We start from the raw sequence: 24,236 nt of genomic DNA, 5'->3' as shown, positions 1-24,236 counted from the left end.
CAAACTGACAATAATGTATGTAAAATACTATACTTTGTTGTTACTAATGCTGGAACAGTCTCTTGTTCTAAAACAAAATTTCATTCTTAAATTTGCTTCAGAATCATTCTGTTTTTTAATACGCAGATTTTTCAATTTCCTATATGTTATCAATTCAGGTTACGCCAATACTGAGTTTGGTGCAGCAGACACAGAATTACGACTTGCTGATATAGCTGGTGACACAACTGGTACACTTCATTTAACAGACCAACAAGTTGTCAGAGCTGCTGTTATTGAAGGTGTTGTTGGTAGTTTCATTACAACTGTAAATTTCAAAATTGGAAAAGAAGCAACATTGCATGTTCCCGAGACACTGACAGTTGCCGGCGTTACTCTTGACATTGAGGGTACCTGTACATTCAATGACCTAGTTGTAGAGAATGGTGGTACTATTAAAGGACATAATACAACATTTACATCCAGCTATGCCAATGGTTTATACTCCCCTACCAGCAATGCAGGTAGTTACTCCCTGGGCTCAATTAAGTTGAAAGCTGGCTCTAGTTTCATTTTGCCAACAGGAGGATTCATTATGACAATTGGAACATTGGAAATGAAACGATTTGTTGTTCTAGAAGCAGAATATGTTGAACTTGTTGCTATTAATCTTATCTTGGAACGTGCAGCATCACTGAGCACAAATGGAAGATCAAGTGTTAACGATCCACTTGTACCAAGTTCCGCTCACGGAATTGGCAAGAATGGCGGTGCCCATACAGCTGCTGGTGGTGTTGGCGGAAACTACACAGTTGATGATGCATCTGAACCATATGGTACCATATACCAACCTCTTACACCTGGAGCGTCAGGAGGTCAGGGAGGTCAAGGTGGTGGTTTTATAAAGATCACAACAGATGATCTCATTCTGGATGGAATTTTACAATCCAATGGTGATGACTCTGATACTGGAGGCGGAGGTGCTGGCGGTAGTATCTATGTTGTATGCAGTTATTCATTGAAAGGGCTTGGGACAATGGAAACCAAAGGCGGATCTTCAACAGACCCAGAAGGTGGGGCTGGTAGTGGAGGTCATATTGCAGTAGATATGAAATCAGATGATTTCCAGGGTACCTACAGTGCAGGTGGAGGTACATCTTTAGCCACTCATGGCAATGGTGGTCCAGGTTCAATTTATCTGATTTCTGATACCAATGGTGAAAAATTGACATGTGACAATGAAAATGGCCAAAAAGATTATTATACAACCTTGAATGAAACTCCTTTAGTTCTTAATTTTGATGTTGTTGATATTTATAACTTTGCTAAACTACAACTGATCAAGGATGGGCAGCCTAGAGAGCTGAATATCTTGAAGGTCAATGGAGATAGTACTGGACTAGTGAGAATTCAGACTAACCAAAAAGGAACACTTGAAAGGTCAGTCACAAACACACAGGCTAATTCTAAGATGAGAGTGAACATTGAACTTCATGATGGTGGTGAGTTTATCATGTCAGAAACTGTTACAATTCTTGGCCTTGGTTCGGTTGCACTTGACTTGGATGGCGTGTTAAGAGGTGTTTCCAATTTGTATCTTGGACCAAGCAGAAGAATGAGAATGGGCTCCAATGCTAAGATTGTACCATTCTCGGCTACAAATCTAGCTGCTATTACTTACGTCACCTTTGGAACATTCCAACTTGAGCCAGGAAGTATTGTTGAGTATGATGCAGACACTGGAGCCAATATTCAAGCAGGAAACATTAATCTTAAGTTTGCTGCAACGCTGTATGCTGATTACTTTAATGTCATTTCATCAAATATTGATTTAGAATTAGAAAGCAAACTCAGTTGTTCCAGTGCGAACAGACCTGATTCAGCCAACATGGATGTAACTACAGGTTCCGGTATTGAAGGTGATGGCTACAATGGTGGTGCAGGTCATGGTGGAGTTGGTGGAGGCGGAAAAGATGATTCAAATAATATTGTAACAGGTGGCTCTTACAATTCTTTGTATGAACCAACCACAGCTGGAAGTAGAGGCACATATAACTCTACATCAGGAGCGAAACTTGGTGGACGTGGTGGTGGTTGGATACATTTTCGGATTGGTAATTTGCTTATTAATGATGGAACTATTTCTGCCGATGGTGAAGACACTCCTGCAGGAGGGACTGGTGGTGGTGGCAGTGGAGGAAGTATTTGGATTGAAGTATATGAATTTGAAGGCTATGGATATATTTCATCTGTCGGTGGCACAGGCAAGTTAAAGAATGGTGCGGGTTCTGCAGGTCGTGTTGCTGTACACTGTACACTTCAGATTGAATTTGAGGGTAACTTTGTTGTGTATGGAGGCGGTGGAGCAGATGACACTCAGAGTGCTGGAGGAGGAACTGTGTATCTGAAAGACACACGATCAGCAAAAATATACAAACGTCTTTTACTAGATAATCAAAATCGTCCACACGACAAGTATGCAACTATTGATGAAAGCTTTACTGATCACTATTTTGATGAAGTCCATCTTGTAAACCAAGCATCTGTCCACCTTGCTGATGATAATAGAAACACTGTCTTAGAAATAGATAATGTGTTTGGTGACGGTACAGGCTTAATTCATTTACATAAACAACAAGTTCTCAAGGTTGAATATAAGCCATCGGTAAGAAATGCATTCTTAACTGGAGTTAACTTTATCACTGATGCAGATTCTGAAGTGTATTTCCCATCTATTGTTTATGTTTATGGTTTAGGGGTCTTCCTTGACGGACAAACAGAGTCAAGATCTATGGCTATATTTGGCCGACTTGCGGGAATAGCAGATCTGATCCTTGGCTTTGAAACCTTGCTCTATTTTGGTGATCATGCACACACTGCTGCTATTGATGCCACAACACAGACTTATGGAACAATAGATCCCTTTGGAACAGTAACATTTGGTACAGTAGACTTAAGAAGTTATTCTGAAATCAAATACTCACCTGATCAGAACGTGTTACAGAAAATCGCCAGAATCGACTCAAGGTTCCAATCTGTTATCTCAGCAGAGAGTATCACAATTCAGACTGGTATCCTGAATATTGAGGCTGGTGCTAAACTCAGTGCGTCTGCTATTTACCGACCACATGATACTCTAGATGAAGTATTAGGAGAGGGTATCTCAGCCTCTGGAAACAGTTCCATAGGAACTGGTGGTGCCTATGCAACCAATGGTGGAGGTAAGATATTCTCTATGTTGATATGTTAGGATTTAAGCCACACACCTGCAGATTCAATTTTCACAAATAATGTGATTTAACTGATGCATTAACAATCTGCAGAAATATATTATTGCTTGTCGAAATTAGAAGCAAATATATATATTTTCTTCTAAAAGTTTGTCTTTTTCACTCAAAAGATTCTTTTTCTGGAGCTGATAATGCTGTGCTTTTATGTATAATCCTAACATACTAAATGAAAAGTTTTGATCTTTTCTCCAATTCTTCATTTTAGAGTACTTACTAAAACATATGTAGCCATATTAAATAATGTCTAGTGTCTGTACACAAAACTTACGAGAGTAAGGTTAGGAACTGACAAACTAAGTTGGAATTTTTTGCTCTCTGGTTTATGTTCTGAATTGTTAAAATAATTCTCTATTATTTTTTTTTTGATAGAAATAAGATTATAGTTTCATTGTTACATAATAGTTTCTTTTTATACTCTTTTCACATTTTTTTGTCTCAATTAATCAGCCTAATATTTTGACTACATGTATTTACAGGATACTATGACTCCAGTAACAACTTATTGCTAGCTGGAGGATCATACTATGGTAGCTTGTATGAGCCAACACATAGAGGCAGTGGAGGTGGTAACGGGTCTACAACCACTGGTGGTAGAGGTGGTGGTTACATTAATTTACAGGTAAGTTTCTTAATCTCAACTAATTCACTTGCAACATATGAGCTTATTAACTGAAACTAATAACAATTCCTGTGTAATGGATGGAATTATCTGATTTTAGGTATCTTTAGAAACTCTTCAGGCTCAAATATGTATATTTTGGGAACCCAATTGACATTCTTATAGGAAAGAAAAGATGGCATGATTTGTAAGAACTGTTTGGTTGCTTTTATATTACTCCTATTTTTGTTACACTAATGTTTTTGTTTATGGTGAATAACATTCACAATATGAAATTGTAGGACATACTGTGCAAAAGAGTTAAGGTCTTTTACATTGATTATACACGTATACACAGGTGTATAGATGACATTTTTATCAGAAATATAAATTTTTGTATTTATTAAGGCTGTGTTATAATTGGTCTTTTTTCATGAAAATAGATTAACATTATGAGCAATATTGTACTCATTAATAAATGTTTATAAGTGTTGTAATTTTGTTACAGGTTGCCACAGATTTGTTGGTAGATGGTACTATATCAGTGGATGGGTCACATGGTGGCTCTGATTCTGGTGGTGGTAGTGGTGGAACAATCTACATTGAGTATGTCTTCATAAATGTATCTCATTTAAACTTTTGTCAAAGACTGAATTTCATTCAGCACTAAATGTCGCAGGGAATAACTAATGTACAGCCTGTCAGGGACTCAAACCACAGACCCCTCAGCATGAAATACTGTTTTCTGGCTCTTCCCACTGAGCTGTCTTGTCATTTGCACATTTTATCCCCTTATTACTGAACAGTTTTATAAGTGACACACATGCCATATATCTATCATAATCATTATGATAGATTAATTATCAAACTTTCTTATGGATACAAAGAACACTTCTCAGCAACTTAGGAGCTGTACACTCATGGTCTCCCTTTGAAATAAAAATGTCACGCGATGAGATAAGTGTCCAGGCTGTTCAGAACTTGAACTCGGACACCTCAGAATAATTTTCTGTAGCTAGTGGGTTATCTATAACAATTTACACAATTTATCCCCTTATTAGTGAACATTTCAGTATTGTGACATAGATACCGGTATATAAAAAATTTTCATCACCTGTTTGCAGATAAAGAAATAACACCAGTGATCTGACACTGCCATTTTATTCCCAGTTTTTCCCATTGCAGTGAGAGTACATGTCATGCAAAGTATTATGTTTTAAGGGGCTACTTGTTAACAAATAAAGATACCACATTCTGTCTCTCCTGTTATCCAATACTTGATTGTTTTATAGTCTATGTGTGAGTGTAACTTTTATTGTATGCTCACAATCATACTGCATAATGGCATAATTTAGATGTTAATGAATTACTTTTGTAGTGCATTGTACTTGTAGTCTATATTACCTAGCAACAGTGTCCTAAATGGTCTGGAAAAGTATAATGTAGTTTCTTAAATGATTAATGTTTTGTTCTTTTTGTTTAATTTTTATCTTCTGAATGGTGGTTTATCAAAACTATTGTTTATAGACTATGTGATCAAGAAAGGTTATTTATCAAAATGTATTTCTCATGTACATGCTTCATATTTCAAATACATTAACTCTAAAAAATTTCCTGTATTTTTTCGCTCATAAATTCATATGTCTAAATTCATCCATAACAGCTCACAAAACTTAGAAGGCCATGGTGTACTACAGTCACTAGGAGGTGACGGATACAATGGTGGTGCTGGTGGCAGGATTGCAGTATACCTGGATGAGGAAATCTACTTCCATGGGACTTTTGAGTCACTTGGGGGCAATGGAGATGGCCATTATCTTACAGAAGGTGGACCAGGATCTGTCTATATAAGAGATGTCAGGTAAAACAATGTTTAACCACGGCTTTAATTCAGACCATGGTTTAAACTTTTATATAAGGCTATTAGATAATGCTTACTGAAAAAAATTTAGTGACATTATGCTTATTATCCTTAAAAGTGTGACATTATGCTTATTTGTTCGCAGTCAAGTTGAGCTTTCATTCAAAGAACACAATGATTATTTATAATTGATTGTAAATTTAATATCTGTTTTCATAAGAATTTGTGAAGGTCAACAAAGATTCAAATTTTGTTAATAAATATTTACTCATCATATAACGATGCTTATTGTTGGGTTTTTTTCAGGAGTTCACGAAATTATGAACAACTCCACATTGACAACAAAGAGAGATCTTGGGACCATCAGTATGTATTAGATGAACTTGACAATGGTGTAGTAAAATCTGAGTTTTACTTTGATGAACTTTACCTAACGAGGAACGCTTCACTTCAAATAAAGACAGGTGACGGTATTTCACGAAGCGTAGAGATTAATAAAATCTATGGAGATGCGTCTGGCAGAATTTACCTACAGGTAAAATGCTTACCTTAAAATTATGACTTAACAAGTCAATTTGAAAAATTGAAGTTATAAACTGTTAAATTGGCATTTAAGTCATTTCCACTAGTTCATGTATTCCAAATTATTTTCTGTTTAGTTTGCATATTAAGTTTGAGTGATAGAATTAAATTAAACTTCCAATTAAAGTTTGAAATAAAGTGAGTTACATCCTTAAAATCAACATTTTCATATTGTTTGATTATTCTATAACTTCTTAAAATATATTGAACAGTTACAGTATGAGTCTTTATGCAGATATCCAAGTCTGGTTAATTTGATATTTATCTCTGCTTCTTGTTTTGGTGAATATCTCATTAGCTATGTAGGTCCATAGACTTTTAAGTACCTCATCAAACAATTTAACTTTATACGAGGGTTGTCCCAAAATGTCGTAGACTACATTATTTTCTCTTCAACCTGACGTCATAACTTATTAAAATTTACCAGATATCTTCCTTGGTCATTTGTTAATTTACCTACTGAAAGTCGATAGCCAATATATTAGGTAACGCTTTTTATTAGGGTTTTATATTTAAACAGTACAAACATACCCGGAGCACGATAAATATTAGTCAGTGTGAGAGCATGCTTCTTAAAAATAATGCCTTTAACTTCCAGCAATTAAATAAAATTTATGGAAATAGCATTATGGGGAAATTACCTCATTCATTTTTACGTCCATATTCACCAAAGAACAGGTACGTTTATTTAAACGTAATATTGAAAAAGTCTGTAGCAAAATACGTAACAGCAGTGCTATTTTGAAAACGCCAAAAATTGCGAACGTCAGATGAAAATGCGGCGCAACGCAATGGTCACTGAATTACTATGTTAAGTTGAAGAAGCGTCCAGCGTTAATATTGACAACATGGAGAACATTATATTTTATCAAGATAATGCACCTTGCGATAGATCTAAGGAGACACAGATTATAAAACTTGATGTGATAGGTTTTCAGAGACTTCCGTACGCCCTAAGAACTTTGCAGTGTTTCTTTATTTGAAATCACAATTACGAGGTCACATGTTCGAAAACTTGAGCGAACTCCGCCAGGAAACTCAAACTCTGCGAGTGTTGAGTACATTGAAGCAAGACTGTGTTGAAAACGTTTATGATAAAATTGGGTACCCCACACTGTCAGTGCATCGCGAAACAACGGGTGAATACTTTGAAAATTTTTTTTTTTAAAAAATGTTATAACGTCATGACGTTTATGACGGCACGTGCGCCGGGTATGTATAGGTAGCATTCTTTAAAATTTTGATAACTTGGTCAATTTTGGAGGTATTTTGATTTTATTTTGCATAGACACACATAAAAGGTGTATTGACTTTTCCCTAGCTGGAGGACTCAATTGTATTATAATTGATTGAGTAACAGGCTTTGTCTACGATATTTTGGGACAACCCTCGTACTGTCTGAAGAGAATCAGTCTATATCTCAAGATGCTTATATATATAATGTGTTCTTGATAAACATAGCAAGTTTGAAAAAGTATTACAGATAAGTGAATCTTAATTTTTATCCATTGTTTTCTTTTATCCCTCAATAGGCAAACCAGACTGGATATTTAGAAGAGTACCAGTCCCTTACTAAACTACCAATCAACTTGTGGATTGACGATGCATCGAGGGCATACCTCTCCCCTCTGATATATATCCTTGGTCTTGGAGAAATTGCCTTGAAATGGAACGGAGAACTGATAGGTGTACGTCATATAAGAATCGTTCCTGGTAGAGTGATCAATATTAAAAAGGAGGCTATGACAAGTTATGTCGAAAATGGTGTACTTGTTGAAGGAACTCCAGGTGCCTTCCAGTTCGCAACCATGGAACTGGGAGCTAAAGCAATAATGGAACTACCTCCACCAATGCCACTTGTTTTGACAGTAGGAATACTGGTATGTATTTAATCAAAATATTTTTTCCTTAACAAAGAATTTTAAATTTTTACTGTGAAACATATTATGAATATTTACTGATTTTACATTGTCATTGCATTAGTGATCGTCATTTCTGTTTTCTTCATTTCTGTTGTATTCTTTTGTTAAATGTAGTCTTAAGAATATATCAATGAAAAGTCAAGGGAAAAAACTCATTAAAGAACAAGTTGCTATTGTTATGATATTCCACTACATAAGGGTTTCATTACTTTTTAAGTAATGTGTCTATTAGTTTGAAAAATATACATATACTTAGTTAAGTGTTGTTTGGACAGGTTGCATAACTTTTTTTTGATATATGTAATAACATTCAATCAATATTGTTGAAATCTGGTATGTAAACTTGAATGTTTGAAATCTGAAGTAATTGATTTGGTGATGAGTATTCTTGTTGATAAATATGATTGTATAGAATATAATGAAATAATACAGATATATGTGCAATATGTCACAACAAATAATTCTTATAAGTTTTATTAAGATTCTGTATAATGCAAGACAAGGTTAAGTCTTAAGTTCATAAAATGTTGATGAAGATAAGCATTGGATTACTATATTAGTTTGTACAGTGTATACATTATGCGTATTTATAATAAAATATCAATTAAACTGGTTGTTATGGAAATAATTACTATTGCTATTCTGATAACTCACAATATAATTACTATCTTTTAAAAGGACATCAAGTATGACTCCCGATTTAGAGCAGACTCCATGGAGGTGCTGGCAACAGACTTTTACTTTGAACCACTAGCACAATTTATTTGTGTAGGTACGGGGCGTGACCCACAGCCAGGAGATTCACCAACAGCAGGAGCTGGTGGCGGCCATGCTGCCATGGGCGGAGGAGGTAAGAGTTGCTTTATTATAGGATACTATCTAAACAGCAAATAAAACCAAAATTTTATTTTCTCAATTTGATAAGTGCAGTTTATAATGATCATATGAGCCGCGTCACGACAAAACCAACATAATGGGTTTGCGACCAGCATGGATCCAGACCAGCCTGCGCATCCGTGCAGTCTGATCAAGATCCATGCTGTTCGCTTACAGACCCTATAACAAGTAGAGAAACTGATAGCAAACAGCATGGATCCTCTTATCCACTTATACAAGTACCACAGTACATGTTCCTACCTAGTGTGTTAAATGATTGATACAGGGGCAATTTACTCAACCCTTACCTCGATAATTATCTAAAATGGACTTGTCCATCTTTCAATCTGAACACAACTTTCTATCTGTCCATTTTTCAATCAACTTGCAATTCATCTTTTTATGGAAAAGTTAAAAAAATGTACTGTCTGAAAAGTGAACAGTGCAGACTATGTTCAGGTGGTACAAATTGGCGACATAAATCTGCCAGCTGATTTTTGTCTATACTGGTCACATAGGTAGATTAAGTCGCCACAAGCAGTCCAAGGGTTGTAAGAAAATAAGAATTTATTAAAGATATCTGTTACAAAGCTGGTAATGGTGTTTTGTTCATACTTAAAAGAAGTCCATATTCAATGCTTGATTGCATCACTCAGTTTTTATATTAATTTTAGCAGATAAAGATTCAAGAAATGCAGCTTGGTCAGTTACTATTAAGATCATCTGAATTAAATAAAAATTAGTTTTTCAAGTTAAAACAACAGTCCAGGATGTCAATTTTGTTAGCTTTTCAAGCAAAAGCTTTTTAACTTGATCTAGTTGGTGGAGATCCTACAGTTGGTGGAATAGCCTATGGATCTGTCTACAAACCAGTAGAGACAGGAAGTGCTGGTGGTGGCACTTATGCTGGTCTTGGTGGTGGTAAATTAAAGATCCGTGTACCTGCAGAGTTCCTACTTGACGGTTTTCTACTGGCAGATGGGTCAGATGGAGGATTAAGCAGTGGTGGAGGCAGTGGAGGTTCAGTCTTTATCGAAACAGGTCAGTTTGACATTATTGATCTTTGTTTTAAGTTGCCTAATGCTACCCATAAAACAGGCTGATGATTTAGTGTTATTCCATTAATTGTGTCTTTTTTGCTGCATTTATTCTTTACCTGTAGTCAGATGTGTGCCTATTGTGCCTATTTCTTTGACAAAATTACAGCAAGGACATGAAATGCACTTATTAAACAAATGTACCATATCGAATAACAGTAAGGCAGTATGCCCTTATTTTTGAAAATGTGCTTATTTAATAGAATGTATAGTATGTGGGGAAGTTGCTTTTAGCTTCAGGAGGAATACTGATTTTTCTTTCTATAAATCACATTGTGCAGGTCAAATGTCTGGTCATGGAACCATATCTGCTATTGGTGGCAAAGGTCACCAGTCAGCTGGTGGTGGTGGAGGTGGCAGAATTGCCATACATACCTGGGACTCTAACTACTACAAGGGAGGTCTTCTTGCCTATGGTTCTGGTGGCACCACAGATGGAGATATTGCTGGACCTGGTACAGTATTTATAGAGGACAAGGTTGGAGCATTTACTTATCAAAGCAGGTAAGTTTACAGACATGTAGCAAGTTTATTAAATCTAACCTGATGCTTTCTTATAGTAAATCATTCCTCAAATAAAGAATCTATCACTTAGGTAACAAACATGTTATAATCTCACTAGATTTTACTTTAAATATTAGTGATATTTAAGATATAAAAAGATTAATTTTGATAAATATAAGCTACATATAGTTTATGCAGAATGTCTTCTAAGAATCATATAATGCTTCAAATTATGAAAAGGGGAGGGCCTTTAAGTAAAGGAAATTTATATGTAAAGTCTTGAAACATAAATAGAATAATTTATACATATTTTGTGAATGCTTATGAAAATTGCTGAGTCAGCATTCAAATAGAAATGCTTCAAGCTTTATTGCATGCATTATCTTGTACATTATAATAAATGGTTTATTTCTGCATTGTTGATAGTATTAAAAGAGTAAAAAAAGATAACCTGAAAGATTTTTATCATTACTATTGCCTTATTGTTAATAAGGCATGAAGTTTTAATGTGGCCTTTATAATCATTATTTTCCATGCATGCTATTATTATAAATTAAAACTATATTTTGCAGGCTTTACCTAGACGGTAATAACCTTGTACTGCCTAAACCAGTTGTGGTTTATGAGCTCAATCCACGACATGTGACAAATGCTGCTAGTGGCCTCGTCAACACAAATGGTGCTGATCTTGACTTTGAACATCTTATGCTCAATAGAAATGTAAGTAAAAAAGAATTTATACCTTTAAATAAAGTTTGAGGGATAGATAGGAGTTCTCTTGCATCTCAGACAGGACTATCTACCGTTTACACCGGTGCTAGAAAACTCTGTCTTACACCCCCCATGTAAGACAAGTCGCGTGCATTAAATGACGTCATTGACGCGTGCCTTTTATGAATGAATCGCGTTCTTAGGATGATGTCATTTTTCCGTCATGAATCAAGTTGTATGTCCATACGTTACTATAAGAAAAAAGTGCGTAATGAGAATATCAGTTTTCATAATTTCTGTTCCTAATAATTGACATGTAATATGCAAGAAAATGAATCAAACACCGGCTGTTGGTACAGACGTGAATATCTAGCTCTCGAGTAACTGTTTAGCGGAAACTCGGCAGAGCCTTGTTACCACTGTAAACAGTTACCCTCGAGCTTGATATTCCGGTCTGTACCGGAAGCCGGTATAAGATTCTTATAAGCTTGCCGGTCGGTCCTTATCCTGTCCAATTCTTGATATTAGGATGAACTTGAACTAGGCAATGGATTTCATGTAGGTGTAACATCTTAAAAAAAGGTCAAGTTTGATTTTGAGTTTAGACCACTAAATTTTACAGGGTTATGTTCCCTTCTCCACTTTATATTTGCAAAAAAATAAGGATAGTACCAGTCAATGGAATAAAAATACACATGTGTAACATTATCAAATATAGATCAAGTTAAAATTTGGGTATATACCACTAAATCTTTGCATAGAATTTTCCCCTTTTCATTATCTTCAATTTTGCAAGAAAAAAAATGGTTTCCAGATATAATTCTTTAATGAAATTATTTTTGACAAAGTTTAAACATCATAAAATAAACACAGGTCTGGTAAGAGTGGAAGTCAGGTCACTTGGGTGAAAGTCAAGTTACTAGATTGATAAAAAAAAGATTTTTTTTACACTTTTTCACTTATCACCTTTATTTATTGACTGATAGCAATTTAAATATATTGACAAATTGATGCTAATAAACATCATACAGCATCAGGCATCATATTACCAGTAAGTGATATTTCTTGATATATTTCAGTTTTATTTATATTTGTAAATTATTTATTTATATGGATATGCTATTTTCATTGCTTCTTGGTAAGTTAAAAGGAAAATTAAACTACATTTTAATTTGAGTGTGAAATAATTTCAAATTGCCACTTATTTCTTTAGGCAATGCTTGAGGTTGGACCTGGAAACAGTAGTATAAGCTCTATTAACCTGGACTATGTAATGGGTGATATGACTGGATACATCCACATGAAGACTGGACAGACTGTGTATGTAGAATACTCCGAGTACACAGCCCTCCGCTCCGCACCTCCTGCTAACTTCCATATTGATGTTGGGTCACAAATCTGGCTATCTGCAGATTTCAAAATTATTGGATTGCAGAGTCCAGCATTACAGGTATTTTATGCCCAGATTTTATCTTTTGTTTTTTATTTTCATTCAAATATATAAAAAAAAAATCAATATATTCTTTGCATGTATTCTCTTCTATTGATCAATATCAAAATTTAAAATGAAATGTTGTAAATAACCCTGAAACAAATAATAAGAAGTAACAAACAGCATTTGGTTTTTAACCAGGTTTTCCGAAGGAAAAAACTGGTTATTAGATTGAGGTATGTCGGCGGGCGGATGGGCAGGCGGGCGGACGGGCGGGTGGGCGGACGGGCGTAAACAATTTCTTCTGTGCGCAACTCCTTCTACATTTCTCAACGGATTTTGACCAAACTTTTACAGAAGCTTTGTCATCAAGTGCCCTGGCGCATATTGTCGGGGTTTTGCGATTGGATGATATTTGACCTAATTATGGCCCTTTGTTTTTTTTCCTTATATAGAATATATAGTGAACAATTTCTTCTGTGCATTACTCCTACATTTCTCAACAGATTTTGACCAAACTTTCACAGAAGCTTTGTCATCAAGTGCCCTAGGGCATATTGTCGGGGTTTTGTGATTGGATAATAAATGACCTAATTATGGCCCTTTGATTTTTTTCCTTATATAGAATATATAGTGAACAATTTCTTCTGTGCGCAACTCCTCTTACATTTCTCAACAGATTTTGACCAAACTTTTACAGAAGCTTTGTCATCAAGTGCCCTGGCACATATTATCGGGGTTTTGTGACTGGATAATAATTGACCTAATTATGGCCCTTTGTTTTTTTTTCCTTATACAGAATATATAAGGAACAATTTCTACCGTGCACAACTTCTCCTACATTTCTCAACTGATTTTGACCAAACTTTCACAGAAGCTTTGTTATCAAGTGCCCTGGCGCATATTGTCAGGGTTTTGTGATTGGATAATATTTGACCTAATTACGGCCCATTATATTTTTTCCTTATACAGAATTATCAATATTTAGTGAACAAATTCTTCAGTGCTGAACTCGTCCTACATTTCTCAACGGATTTTGTTTAAACTTTCACAGAAGCTTTGTCATCAAGTGCCCTGGTGCATATTGTCGGGGTTTTGTGATTGGATAATTTTTTACCTAATTATGGCCCTTTGATTTTTTTCCTCATACAGAATATACATGTATAGTGAACACTTCTTCTGTGGCAATTCCTCCTACATTATTCATGTTATACATTGCACATAGTTACATTGTTTGTTGCTTGTATTTGTATTTCAAATACAACATATTTATCTACTATGGTGATAATTGAAAACCTGGTTTCGTGGCATTGCCATGTTTCTTGTTGTTCTAATGAAAGCTGTTTGGAAATAAACTTAAACTAATAGTGATGGCCCTTTTTACAAATGATATCTGCCTTTAACACCAAAATAAGTTCAATTTTAGTTGTTTTATGTACATGTATTTATCAATACATATACATATTAAGCAATCGATGAAAACCACTTATGGCATTTAACATGTAAAACTGCTTTGTTTTTATAGGCAAGTTTTACTACTGTACAACTTTAATTTACAAACTCAACATAAGCAAACTTAGAGTATTAACTTAATGGCATTTTGTTTCATCAGTTGGATGGTCAGCTGATTGGAGTAATGAACCTTACACTAGAGGAAGGTAGGGAAGTATTTATCTCACAGACAGCTACCAACAGTAGGATTGTTAACAGTGTTATACAGACTTATCCTTCAGGTAATTTATAATCATTTAACTAATTTATTCCATACACATGTTAAAACTAATATACTGTAATTGAGTTGAAGATTTTTATGTAAGTCTTAAGTTGAATACGGTGCAACGCTTTGCAGAGGTTATTTTTATGTTTAATTGTTGAACCATCTTTGCCTATTTTGTTAGAATATATAGAATACATGTGCATTCTTTTAAAATCTATTACTCAAATACTTGCTGAAATTATTCACTTGAAGATAAAATTTTGATTTGAAGTTAATGTCCAGAAGAATGCTGGTTTTAGGTCTATTTGTATAGAGTAAAGCTAAGTTATTTTCAAGTTGACATTTATTGTGTTACAGGCACCCTAGGTATTGGGCGGCTAGCAATGCAGGCTGAATCTGTCATTGATCATGACACACACTTCAACTTTGAAGCGTCTGATATTCATATGAGATATAACTCCAAAATCACAGCCAATCAAATAACAATAATCAGTGGAGATATACACCTGGAAGGAGAAGCTTCATTTGATGTCACAGGTATTTTTATATTTATATTGATACTGTCTATTGCCCACAACATCTAGGCAGTTAGTTAAATAATTAACCTTGATATAAGATCACGTTAATTGATTTTGAAAAATTTTAAGCATAGTAGTCAAGATCAAGAAAAATAAATGATTGATCTTGTTACTCATTAAAGTCTATTGTACTGACTACCCATGTATAGTAGTGTTTCTTGCCATACCTTTCTTTGATTTCAAAGTTAACATGATATATGATAAAACAAATAATGTAAATGTGACACCTTTGTTTAGAAGCCTGTCATGATATCTTACAATTTTATAACTTATATAATTATGTACAGATCGTGGTGGTGTTGGAAGTAAGATTGAGGGTTTAGGTTCAACAGTGACAGTAGATACAGGGGCTGCTAACATCACTGTAGGTACAGGTGGAGGACATGGTGGCTACGGAGGTGCTGCTGATAGGGATAGCTACAACTCCGGTAAACTCCATTATTTTACTTATTGATTACGCTATGAATGTTTAAATTTTGAAAAAGGAATAACATTTTAGACCATTTACATTTAAAGTTACGTAATAATGAATTAAAACTGTGTTCGAATATTTATAAACAACGTAAAATTCACTCATTTTGGACATAAGTCAATCAACTCGCTAATTTGATTAGCTTTTTTACAATCACACAATATACAAAGCAAATTCACAAACTTTCATTATAACTTTTTCTACATAAATAAGTCCTTGTTTGTATGTCGTGTCATCTTTCTGCTGGTCAGTAGTTTTTATGTCCCAACTCAGTATGTACCGATGTCCTGTAAACTTTGTCCAATCAGTTTTTGAAAATATAAGCCATGGTTAATTTAATTTAGTAATTTAGAGACATTTTACATAGCCTGTAGATGGCTTCTATTTATTTTGAGGTCATTAGGTAAAAAATCTATAATACAAAATGTAATATATATATAATCCTTGTTCAATCAAGAACTTGAGAAACAATAAGCATAAACTTAGAAACCATATGGCCAGTAGATAACCACTAGTATATAATTGTTTATGTAATTAGGTCAAAGGTCTGTAATCGTGACACTGTAAAAAACTTGTTCAATTGATAACTTGAGAAGGAATTGGCTTAAGTCTTGGTAAACTTATATCAGTTTCTTAAGAAGTAATAAGCCTTAGTTTGTGAAACTTTGTAGGAACATTTTCCATGGCCAGACGGTGATACTTGTCAATTTCTAGGTCATGGGTCAATACCTCTGTATAAAGTCTAAAGTCCTTGTCCAATAAAAATAACAAGAAAAAATAAGCTAGACTTGTAATAAAATCACAGTGACATGTGATATAACAAACTTTGTCTTTTCAAGACCTATTGTCTATTTAAAGGCTCATTATGCCCCAGAAATGATTTTAATTTATTTCTCCAAAGCGTGTTATTTTTGGTGGCCTGTTATAACTTCCAAAAAGTTACTCAATGGGCAATTATCTGAACCAACTTTTGCCTCTGTTGCTTTTTAGCAATCAGTATAGTTATAGTGATTTAGTATTTTGTATGGAAGTCAAAATACTACTTTGTTTACATGTTGCTACTTTTATGACATATTATTTCACATTAGCACTACTTTCTTCAGGGGATAAGCATGTAACATGCTCTAATTCCATTGTTTAAAGGTTTTAAAATTAATTTCTGTCCTTTCCAAGAAGAAAATATTTATTCGTATCTGAGGTATAATGTGCCTTTAATAAAATGACTTTCCTCAGTCACAGGTTAAGTTTATTACATATAAATATGAAACTATAATATATACATTGTAAAGCTTGTTAGGTAGACTGACCGCTGAATATGACCAAAATGTGCTAAAATCCGTGCAAGAAAACTAACATTAATAAGATACTGTACCTTAATGAAGTATGCATAAGTATGTAAATATGCCTCTGTGACTGGCACAAGTGGGGACACAAGTGCGCTATGAACACACTTTTAGTTATTTCTAACAATGCAATTGATAATGAAAATTATTGTGTTTAAAGCAGCACGCCTCCAGATTCATCCTAATTTTCATGAAAATTTTGAAAATGTATTTAAAGGTAAAACATTGTGAAATGAACAAAGAAAGTACTTGACACATTACAATCGGCACTTAAAATCCACGTAAATTACCAAAAAGAGGTCAAAATATGCATAAATAGCCCTTACTGCGTTAGTAACGCAGTAGAAATATGGTGATAAATACTACAAAATACAGTCATTTATTGCACATAAGATATAAATTATCACTTGAATCTTTAATTTGTTTACTTTTCTCAAAGTTTTAGTATGGTTTTTCCAAGTTTAATTTTCTTGAAATATTTTGGGTCATCTGGAGGCATGCAGCTTTAAATCCTATATGTTTATTGTTAACAATTATTTATTGAGTGATTAATGTTTATATTTCAGGTAGTCCATATGGCTCTTACATAAAACCCCATCATACTGGAAGTAAAGGCGGTGGAAATGATCCAGGCATGGGAGGTGGAAGAGTTGACGTGGAAGTATCCCGCGCACTTCATCTTGATGGTAACATTGAGACACTTGGTGGCAATGCCAACAGCACAAACAGCGGTGGTGGCAGTGCAGGAAGTGTTTACATTAACACACAGAACTTCTCCGGTCACGGTTTAATTGAAGCCACTGGAGGTGATGGTTTCGGATACGGCTATGGTGGTGCTGGTGGACGTATTGCCATTCACGTAAAATGGTTCAAGGAATACACTGGAGATACTAAAGCATATGGTGGCTACGCTGGATCAAATGTGCCATCTTCTGATGATACAAGAAATGGAGCTGGAGGTACCATATATACCACAGACTCCAACTCAATTGGTCTTGATAAGAAGGAAGTAATCATTGTAAATGGCACAAAGACATATGTTGACGGGTATACCAAACTGCTTTTGGACAATGATGACAGAAACCGTATCCTTGGAACAATGGTAATGAATGATAATGGAACTGCTCCTCTTAAATTTGAATTTGATGAAGTTGAGGCAAACAACCACGCAGTTTTGTGGATTGAAGGATCCGACTCTGAACTCACTGTTCATAAGTTTGATGGTGATAGGACTGGAATGATGCATCTTACAGGCACTCAGAAGGTTTATGCTGAGTATATTGAGTCCACAAGTGGCTATACAGTAGCTCCTGTAAGTTACAAGATTGACGATGGTGCAGAGATCATTCTTCCGTCTACCACAATACTTCTTGGAACCAGGTCAGATATGAATGGACTTTTGACAATGGTTCAGAACATGACAGTTGCTGATGGCGCAAATGTTGTTTTTTCTTCAACAGCCCAAACAGCTCTTATTGAAGCTGGAACCTATGTCCATCTTACCCAACCAGGCAACATAAGTCTGAGTCATCTGACAATACAGAGAGGATCAGAAGCAACATTTACAGAGAAAGTTGGTTCAAGTCTTGTATTAGATCTTACAAAATTAAGTATCAAATATGAAGCTCTAATGTGGATGAACAAAGGTTCAATATTTTCAGGAAATGCTGTAGTTGAAAGCCTTGGTACTTTGAATATAGATTATATGGGTCATGATGCACAAACTGGTCCTGGAGCAGGTCAAACCAATGGCACTATTGGGTATGGTGGGGCTCATGGTGGTCATGGTGGTGCACCAGAACCAAATGTTGGGGGAACTCCTCACGACTCTGTCTACAAACCCACACATCCAGGTAGTGGTGGAGGAAATGGTGATGGTGTTGCTGGGAGAGGAGGCGGTTATCTGCACTGGGAGGTAGGAGAGACTCTCTGGGTTGATGGTGAAGTTACCTTAGAAGGAGAGGCTGGTCAGAGTGGCAATGCTGGTGGCGGCAGTGGAGGTGGTCTTTATATAGAAACTATGAACTTCACAGGCTTTGGTCATATTGATTGTCATGGTGGCGCAGGAAAAGGAAACGGTGGAGGTGGTTCTGGTGGAAGGATAGCTGTGCACATCAATTTCTCAAACCGCTACATTGGTCGACTTAATGTTATTGGAGGTCTTGGTACTGGTAGTACACCTTCTGGTGCTGCTGGTACTGTTTATATTCAAGAAAATGCTAGAGGTCCACAATTTGCTGAAATCAAATATGATAATGTAACTGGTCAAAATGTATCAATAGCTCAAAATAGAAGAATTGAAATAAATAACGATGACATTGACAGTCATTTGTATGTTGGTCACAAAGAACCTTGGCTCTACACGGTCTTATTTGAGGAGGCTGACACAGAATATGAATTTGATGAGGCAATGCTAGAAGGACACTCGAACCTTCTCATTGAATACCCTACTGGCACCATAGGTGGATCAGGTTGGGCAGTTGAAGTGAAGATTCATCTGTTCCATGGTGATATGACTGGTGTGGTAAGACTGAGGGACAGACAGAGACTATATGTAGAGGTAGTTGAATCAGTTTCAAATGAGACCATAGCTCCTTGCAGTTTTAGAATTGATGATGGAGCTGAGGTTTTCATGCCAACGACGACAAATCTTAGAGGTGCAAGAACTGTGTTAGCTGGTATAATAACTGGTGTTGAGGAAATGATGGTTCGGGGAGGCTCAAGTATATTTATGTCTACTGCTCAAACAGCACTGATTGAAAACAGACAATACACTGTTATGACTACACCAGGGAATTTCTCATTTGCTATTCTCCGTATAATGGCTGGGGCTCAAGCAGAATTTAGAGATATAACTGGTGAATGTATTATAACTGTTGCAGAAATGTATGTCAAATATCAAGCTCTCCTTCTAATGAACTTTGTACAGATTGATTCAGCTTATGCTCACATCGAAAGTCAAGGAGAACTTAATATGGATGGTGTTGGTTATGGACCAGAAGATGGCCCTGGTGCTGGATTTACAATGAACGGAACCACTGGTGTTGGAGCCGGTCATGGAGGGTATGGTGGAGGACCAGGACCAAATTATGGAGGTATTCCCTATAATTCTATATACGAACCCCTGAAAGCAGGAAGTGGAGGTGGAAATGGTGGTGGAGTTGGTGGCAGTGGTGGCGGATATTTGGAATGGAATGTTGGCGATCTTATAGAAATTAACGGATTCCTTACCCTAGCTGGTTCTAATGGTGCTGGTGGAAATGGTGGAGGAGGAAGTGGTGGTAGTATTCTCATGCACACAACTAATATCACTGGACATGGAATAATGGCTGTAAATGGAGGAAATGGGGTTGGAACAGGAGGTGGTGGTTCTGGTGGAAGAGTGTCAGTAAACTGTAGATTTAGATATTCATATGGTGGAGAATATCATAACTATGGTGGAGATGGAACTGGCGCTAATATTGGCATGCATGCTGGAGCTTCTGGTACCACATTCAAGGAAGAAAACTTGAGACCAATTGAATACAGAATGACAAAGTATGACCCAGTTCATAATGTAACCTTCCTAGACGTAGACCATAACATGATTCACTCAGATAATAGACTGAAGTATAGTCCAGCTCCAACATTAATTCAAGATCCTCCAAGAGAGCTTTATGAATTTGATGAAATGGAAATAACAGGCTCTACATATACTTGGATATACCACCCAGCGGGAGTTAATCTTGTTCAACTTATTGCTCATAAGTTTATTGGTGACAAAACTGGCCAGTTGCATATAAGAGAAAAGCAGAGAGTCTGGGTAGAATACATTGAATCTGTGTCAAACAAAACTGAAGCACCAGTCAGTTATATAATTGATGATGGTGCTGAAATCGTATTTCCATCTGAAGTACACATTCATGGAACAAATAGTACTTTTGCAGGCTTAATAACTGGAGTTCACAACTTGTATATTGAAGACAAAGCATGGGCTGATTTTAAAAGTACAGGTAATACTTCCCTGCTTGAAAATGGTCAATATTTCAGAGAAACAATTCCTGGTCATTTTATATGGGATCAGCTTCATATGAAAAAGGGTGGAACAGCAGGATTCCTTGATGTTACAAATTATCTTTTTATTGAAACAAGTGAAATTAAAGTTAAATACCAAGGTAACCTGTACATGAACAAAGCAAAGATAAATAGTACCTACTCATGGATTGAAAGTGAAGGTGTTTTCCATCTCAATGGTCATGGTTATGAGGCAGAGTCTGGACCTGGTGCAGGTCATACTAACAGTAGTGGAGTTGGTTATGGTGCTGCCCATGGTGGTTATGGTGGTGGATCTGATCCATCTTCATCACCCGAGCCTTATGGTAGTATATTTTCTCCTGAAGAACCAGGTAGTGGCGGTGGTAATGGAGGCGGTGTAGGAGGAAGTGGCGGTGGAGTTTTACACTGGGTTACAAGTCACTATTTTGAGTTACATGGCCTTCTTGCTATACAAGGAACCAATGGCGAAGGAACAGATGCTGGTGGTGGAAGTGGTGGTTCATTACTTATAGAATCTATGAATTTTACTGGACATGGTGTCATTGATACAGCAGGTGGCAATGGAACAGGAACTGGTGGAGGCGGAGCCGGTGGTAGAGCAGCTATACACTGTGAATTGAGGTACTCATTTGGTGGTTCCTTTGTGAATCAAGGTGGTGTCAGTGAGGCAAATGCAACATATATAAGTCATGCTGCTGCAGCTGGTACTACTTTTGTAAAGAACAACAACAGACCACTAGAATACAGAATTCTGAAGTATATGCCTGGATCAAGTGTGGCTTACTTTGAAGTAGATCACAGATACATACACATGAATAATAATGGAGTAGCATCTCCTGTTGCTACAATGATTATGGAGAATGAAACAAAATTGTATGAATTTAATGAAACACAGGTGGATGGATACACAAGAGTTTTGTTTTACCATCCAACAGGTTCCCAAGTAGAAGTTGTTATTCATAGATTCATTGGAGATCGAACAGGACAAGTTCATGTAAGGTCGAACCAAACCGTTTATGTTGAATATGTTGAATCAGAATCTAATGTAACTGAAGCACCTGTTAGTTATATCATTGATGATGGAGCAGAAATTGTTTTCCCTACTGAAGTTCACTTGCAAGGAATCAACACAACTCAAGATGGTATGATAACAGGTGTTCATCACCTGTATGTTGAAGATGGTTGCACATTGAGTGTGTCCAGCACAGCCCAAACTGCACAACTTGTAAATGAGCAAAAGGTAGAGATTTCAGACAAAGGCAACTTTGAACTACCTACAATAAATATCAGGCAAGATGGAATAATGGAGTTCAGAAAAATATCTAATGATTTCACTATCAATGCAGCATTCTTTGAATTGAAATATGGAGGGTTGGTATTAATGAACCACGGTTATATTGAAGCTGGTGATTTAGATATTGAATCAACTGGACGATTAAGTCTTGAAGGCCGTGGATATGAAGCTCAAACTGGACCAGGAAATGGAACTGGAACTATTGGTGGTAGTTATGGTGGTGTTGGTGGTGGAGCAGTTGATTCTGATGCATATGGCTCAGTGTTTGATCCCTTCCATCTTGGTAGTGGTGGTGGAGGAAGCACTGGTGGGGCAGGTGGTGGCTTCGTGAATTTGACAATTGGTAAGAACCTCCATATTGATGGAATTGTTGATACCTATGGAATGGGAGCTTCCGGAAGTGCTGGTGGTGGTAGTGGGGGAACCATTTTCATCAAGGCTTATAATATGTCTGGGCTTGGAACTTTAGATGCCTCTGGTGGTGATGGTAGTGGCTCTGCAAGTGGTGGTAGTGGCGGAAGAATTGCTGCTCATATAGAAAGTTTTAACTTGTATGCAGGACAGTACCTTTCACATGGTGGGCTTGGTAATGTTGCTCAGAATGCTGGTGGACCTGGAACCATTTACAAATTTGAGTCCAACAGAAGTCCATCATACAGAGAGCTGAAGTATAATCCAAGATTGAACAAAACTATGATTGAACCAGAACATAGAAAATTGACAATCGAAAATGGTGACAGAGGAACAACTAACCCAGCAGTTGTAATGGAAGCTGACAGTTTTTATTATGAATTTGAAGAGATTCAAATTGAAGGTTACAGTTATGTTCATTTCTATCACCCAAGCACTGTGAGTGTTGTCCAAGTTATTGTTCATGAGTTAACAGGTAACAAACAAGGAATGATACGAGTGCAAAGTGACCAACAACTTATGATTCACTTTGTAGAGGCCAGTCATACATACCTTGACTCACCATGTGGATTCCATGTTGATCCAAATGGAGAAATCATCTTACCATCAACTGTTGTCATGCGAACTGAGAAAACCATTCTTGGTGGATTGATGATAGGTGTGGAAGAATTGATTATTGAACGTGATGCTGAATTTGTTATTGACAAGGATGCAAGTACTCTTGCAGTCACAAGAATCAATATGGGTACCATGCAAACACCAAATCCTGGAGTATTTGATGTTCCAACTATCTCTATCAATAATCTTGGTTTGTTCACAACAGACATGAATCCTGTCCATCCAATAATCAAAGCTGTTCAGTTGACAGTACTAAACGGTGGAAAATTTGCTGCTGATACCAAACAAACTACAATCGAATCGGCAAATCTTTTTGTAGAATATGGTGGTTTAATTGATGGCACAGGTCAAGGTCATGAAAAGGGTACTGGTCCAGGTGCAGGAACTGCGTCATCTTATGATGCTAGTGGTGGTTCATTAGCAAGCAAAGGTATTTGTCTATTATTTTAAATGTGGTTTAAGATATAGATTTGCTATAATATTCTTAAATTAAATATTTTTTGGATTTAAATGATTACTTTAAAAAAAAATGTATTAGAAGTTGGGTGGTCAACAGATACTAGTAATAAGTCTACCAATCAGCCCAGGGATATGCGTTGAGGCCTACTTGAGTCACAGCTATTGTCAGAATTGTTTTAACATAATTTATCAATACTGATTAGGCCAGGAAACAGACTCGAAGGGTATGTGTCACACCATCATACATAGACCATATACCTTTGGCTTATATACAAGAGTATAATTGCTAACTCTGTTGTTATGCACCAGTAATTATATATTTTTTGTTACAATACAGCAGAATGTAGGGACATGTTATATATAACCCATCAATAAAAAATATATTTTGTTACGTTGCTATAGTAAATGATATATTTGATTTTGTTATTTGACACAGATATATGTAAAATGTATTCTA

General features: G+C 36.1%; 1 protein-coding gene across 1 annotated transcript in view; it reads left to right on the top strand.

The window, feature by feature from the left end:
• Positions 1-24,236, top strand: part of LOC132729860 (uncharacterized) — a 157,914-nt gene that overhangs the window by 84,998 nt on the left and 48,680 nt on the right. Inside the window, 15 exon segments of the mRNA XM_060715701.1 lie at positions 159-3,200; positions 3,746-3,888; positions 4,376-4,473; positions 5,531-5,728; positions 6,035-6,263; positions 7,843-8,190; positions 8,911-9,082; positions 9,928-10,149; positions 10,487-10,709; positions 11,282-11,429; positions 12,634-12,870; positions 14,465-14,585; positions 14,927-15,106; positions 15,435-15,575; positions 17,529-23,750. Coding sequence (XP_060571684.1) covers positions 159-3,200; positions 3,746-3,888; positions 4,376-4,473; positions 5,531-5,728; positions 6,035-6,263; positions 7,843-8,190; positions 8,911-9,082; positions 9,928-10,149; positions 10,487-10,709; positions 11,282-11,429; positions 12,634-12,870; positions 14,465-14,585; positions 14,927-15,106; positions 15,435-15,575; positions 17,529-23,750 — 11,724 coding nt within the window.

Source organism: Ruditapes philippinarum, unplaced genomic scaffold (assembly GCF_026571515.1).
Source record: "Ruditapes philippinarum isolate M1 unplaced genomic scaffold, ASM2657151v2 ctg417_1_1_1_1, whole genome shotgun sequence".
Taxonomy (NCBI): Eukaryota; Metazoa; Mollusca; class Bivalvia; order Venerida; family Veneridae; genus Ruditapes; species Ruditapes philippinarum.
Note: the sequence above shows the minus strand (reverse complement) of the source record. Positions and strands in the feature narration are given on the sequence as shown.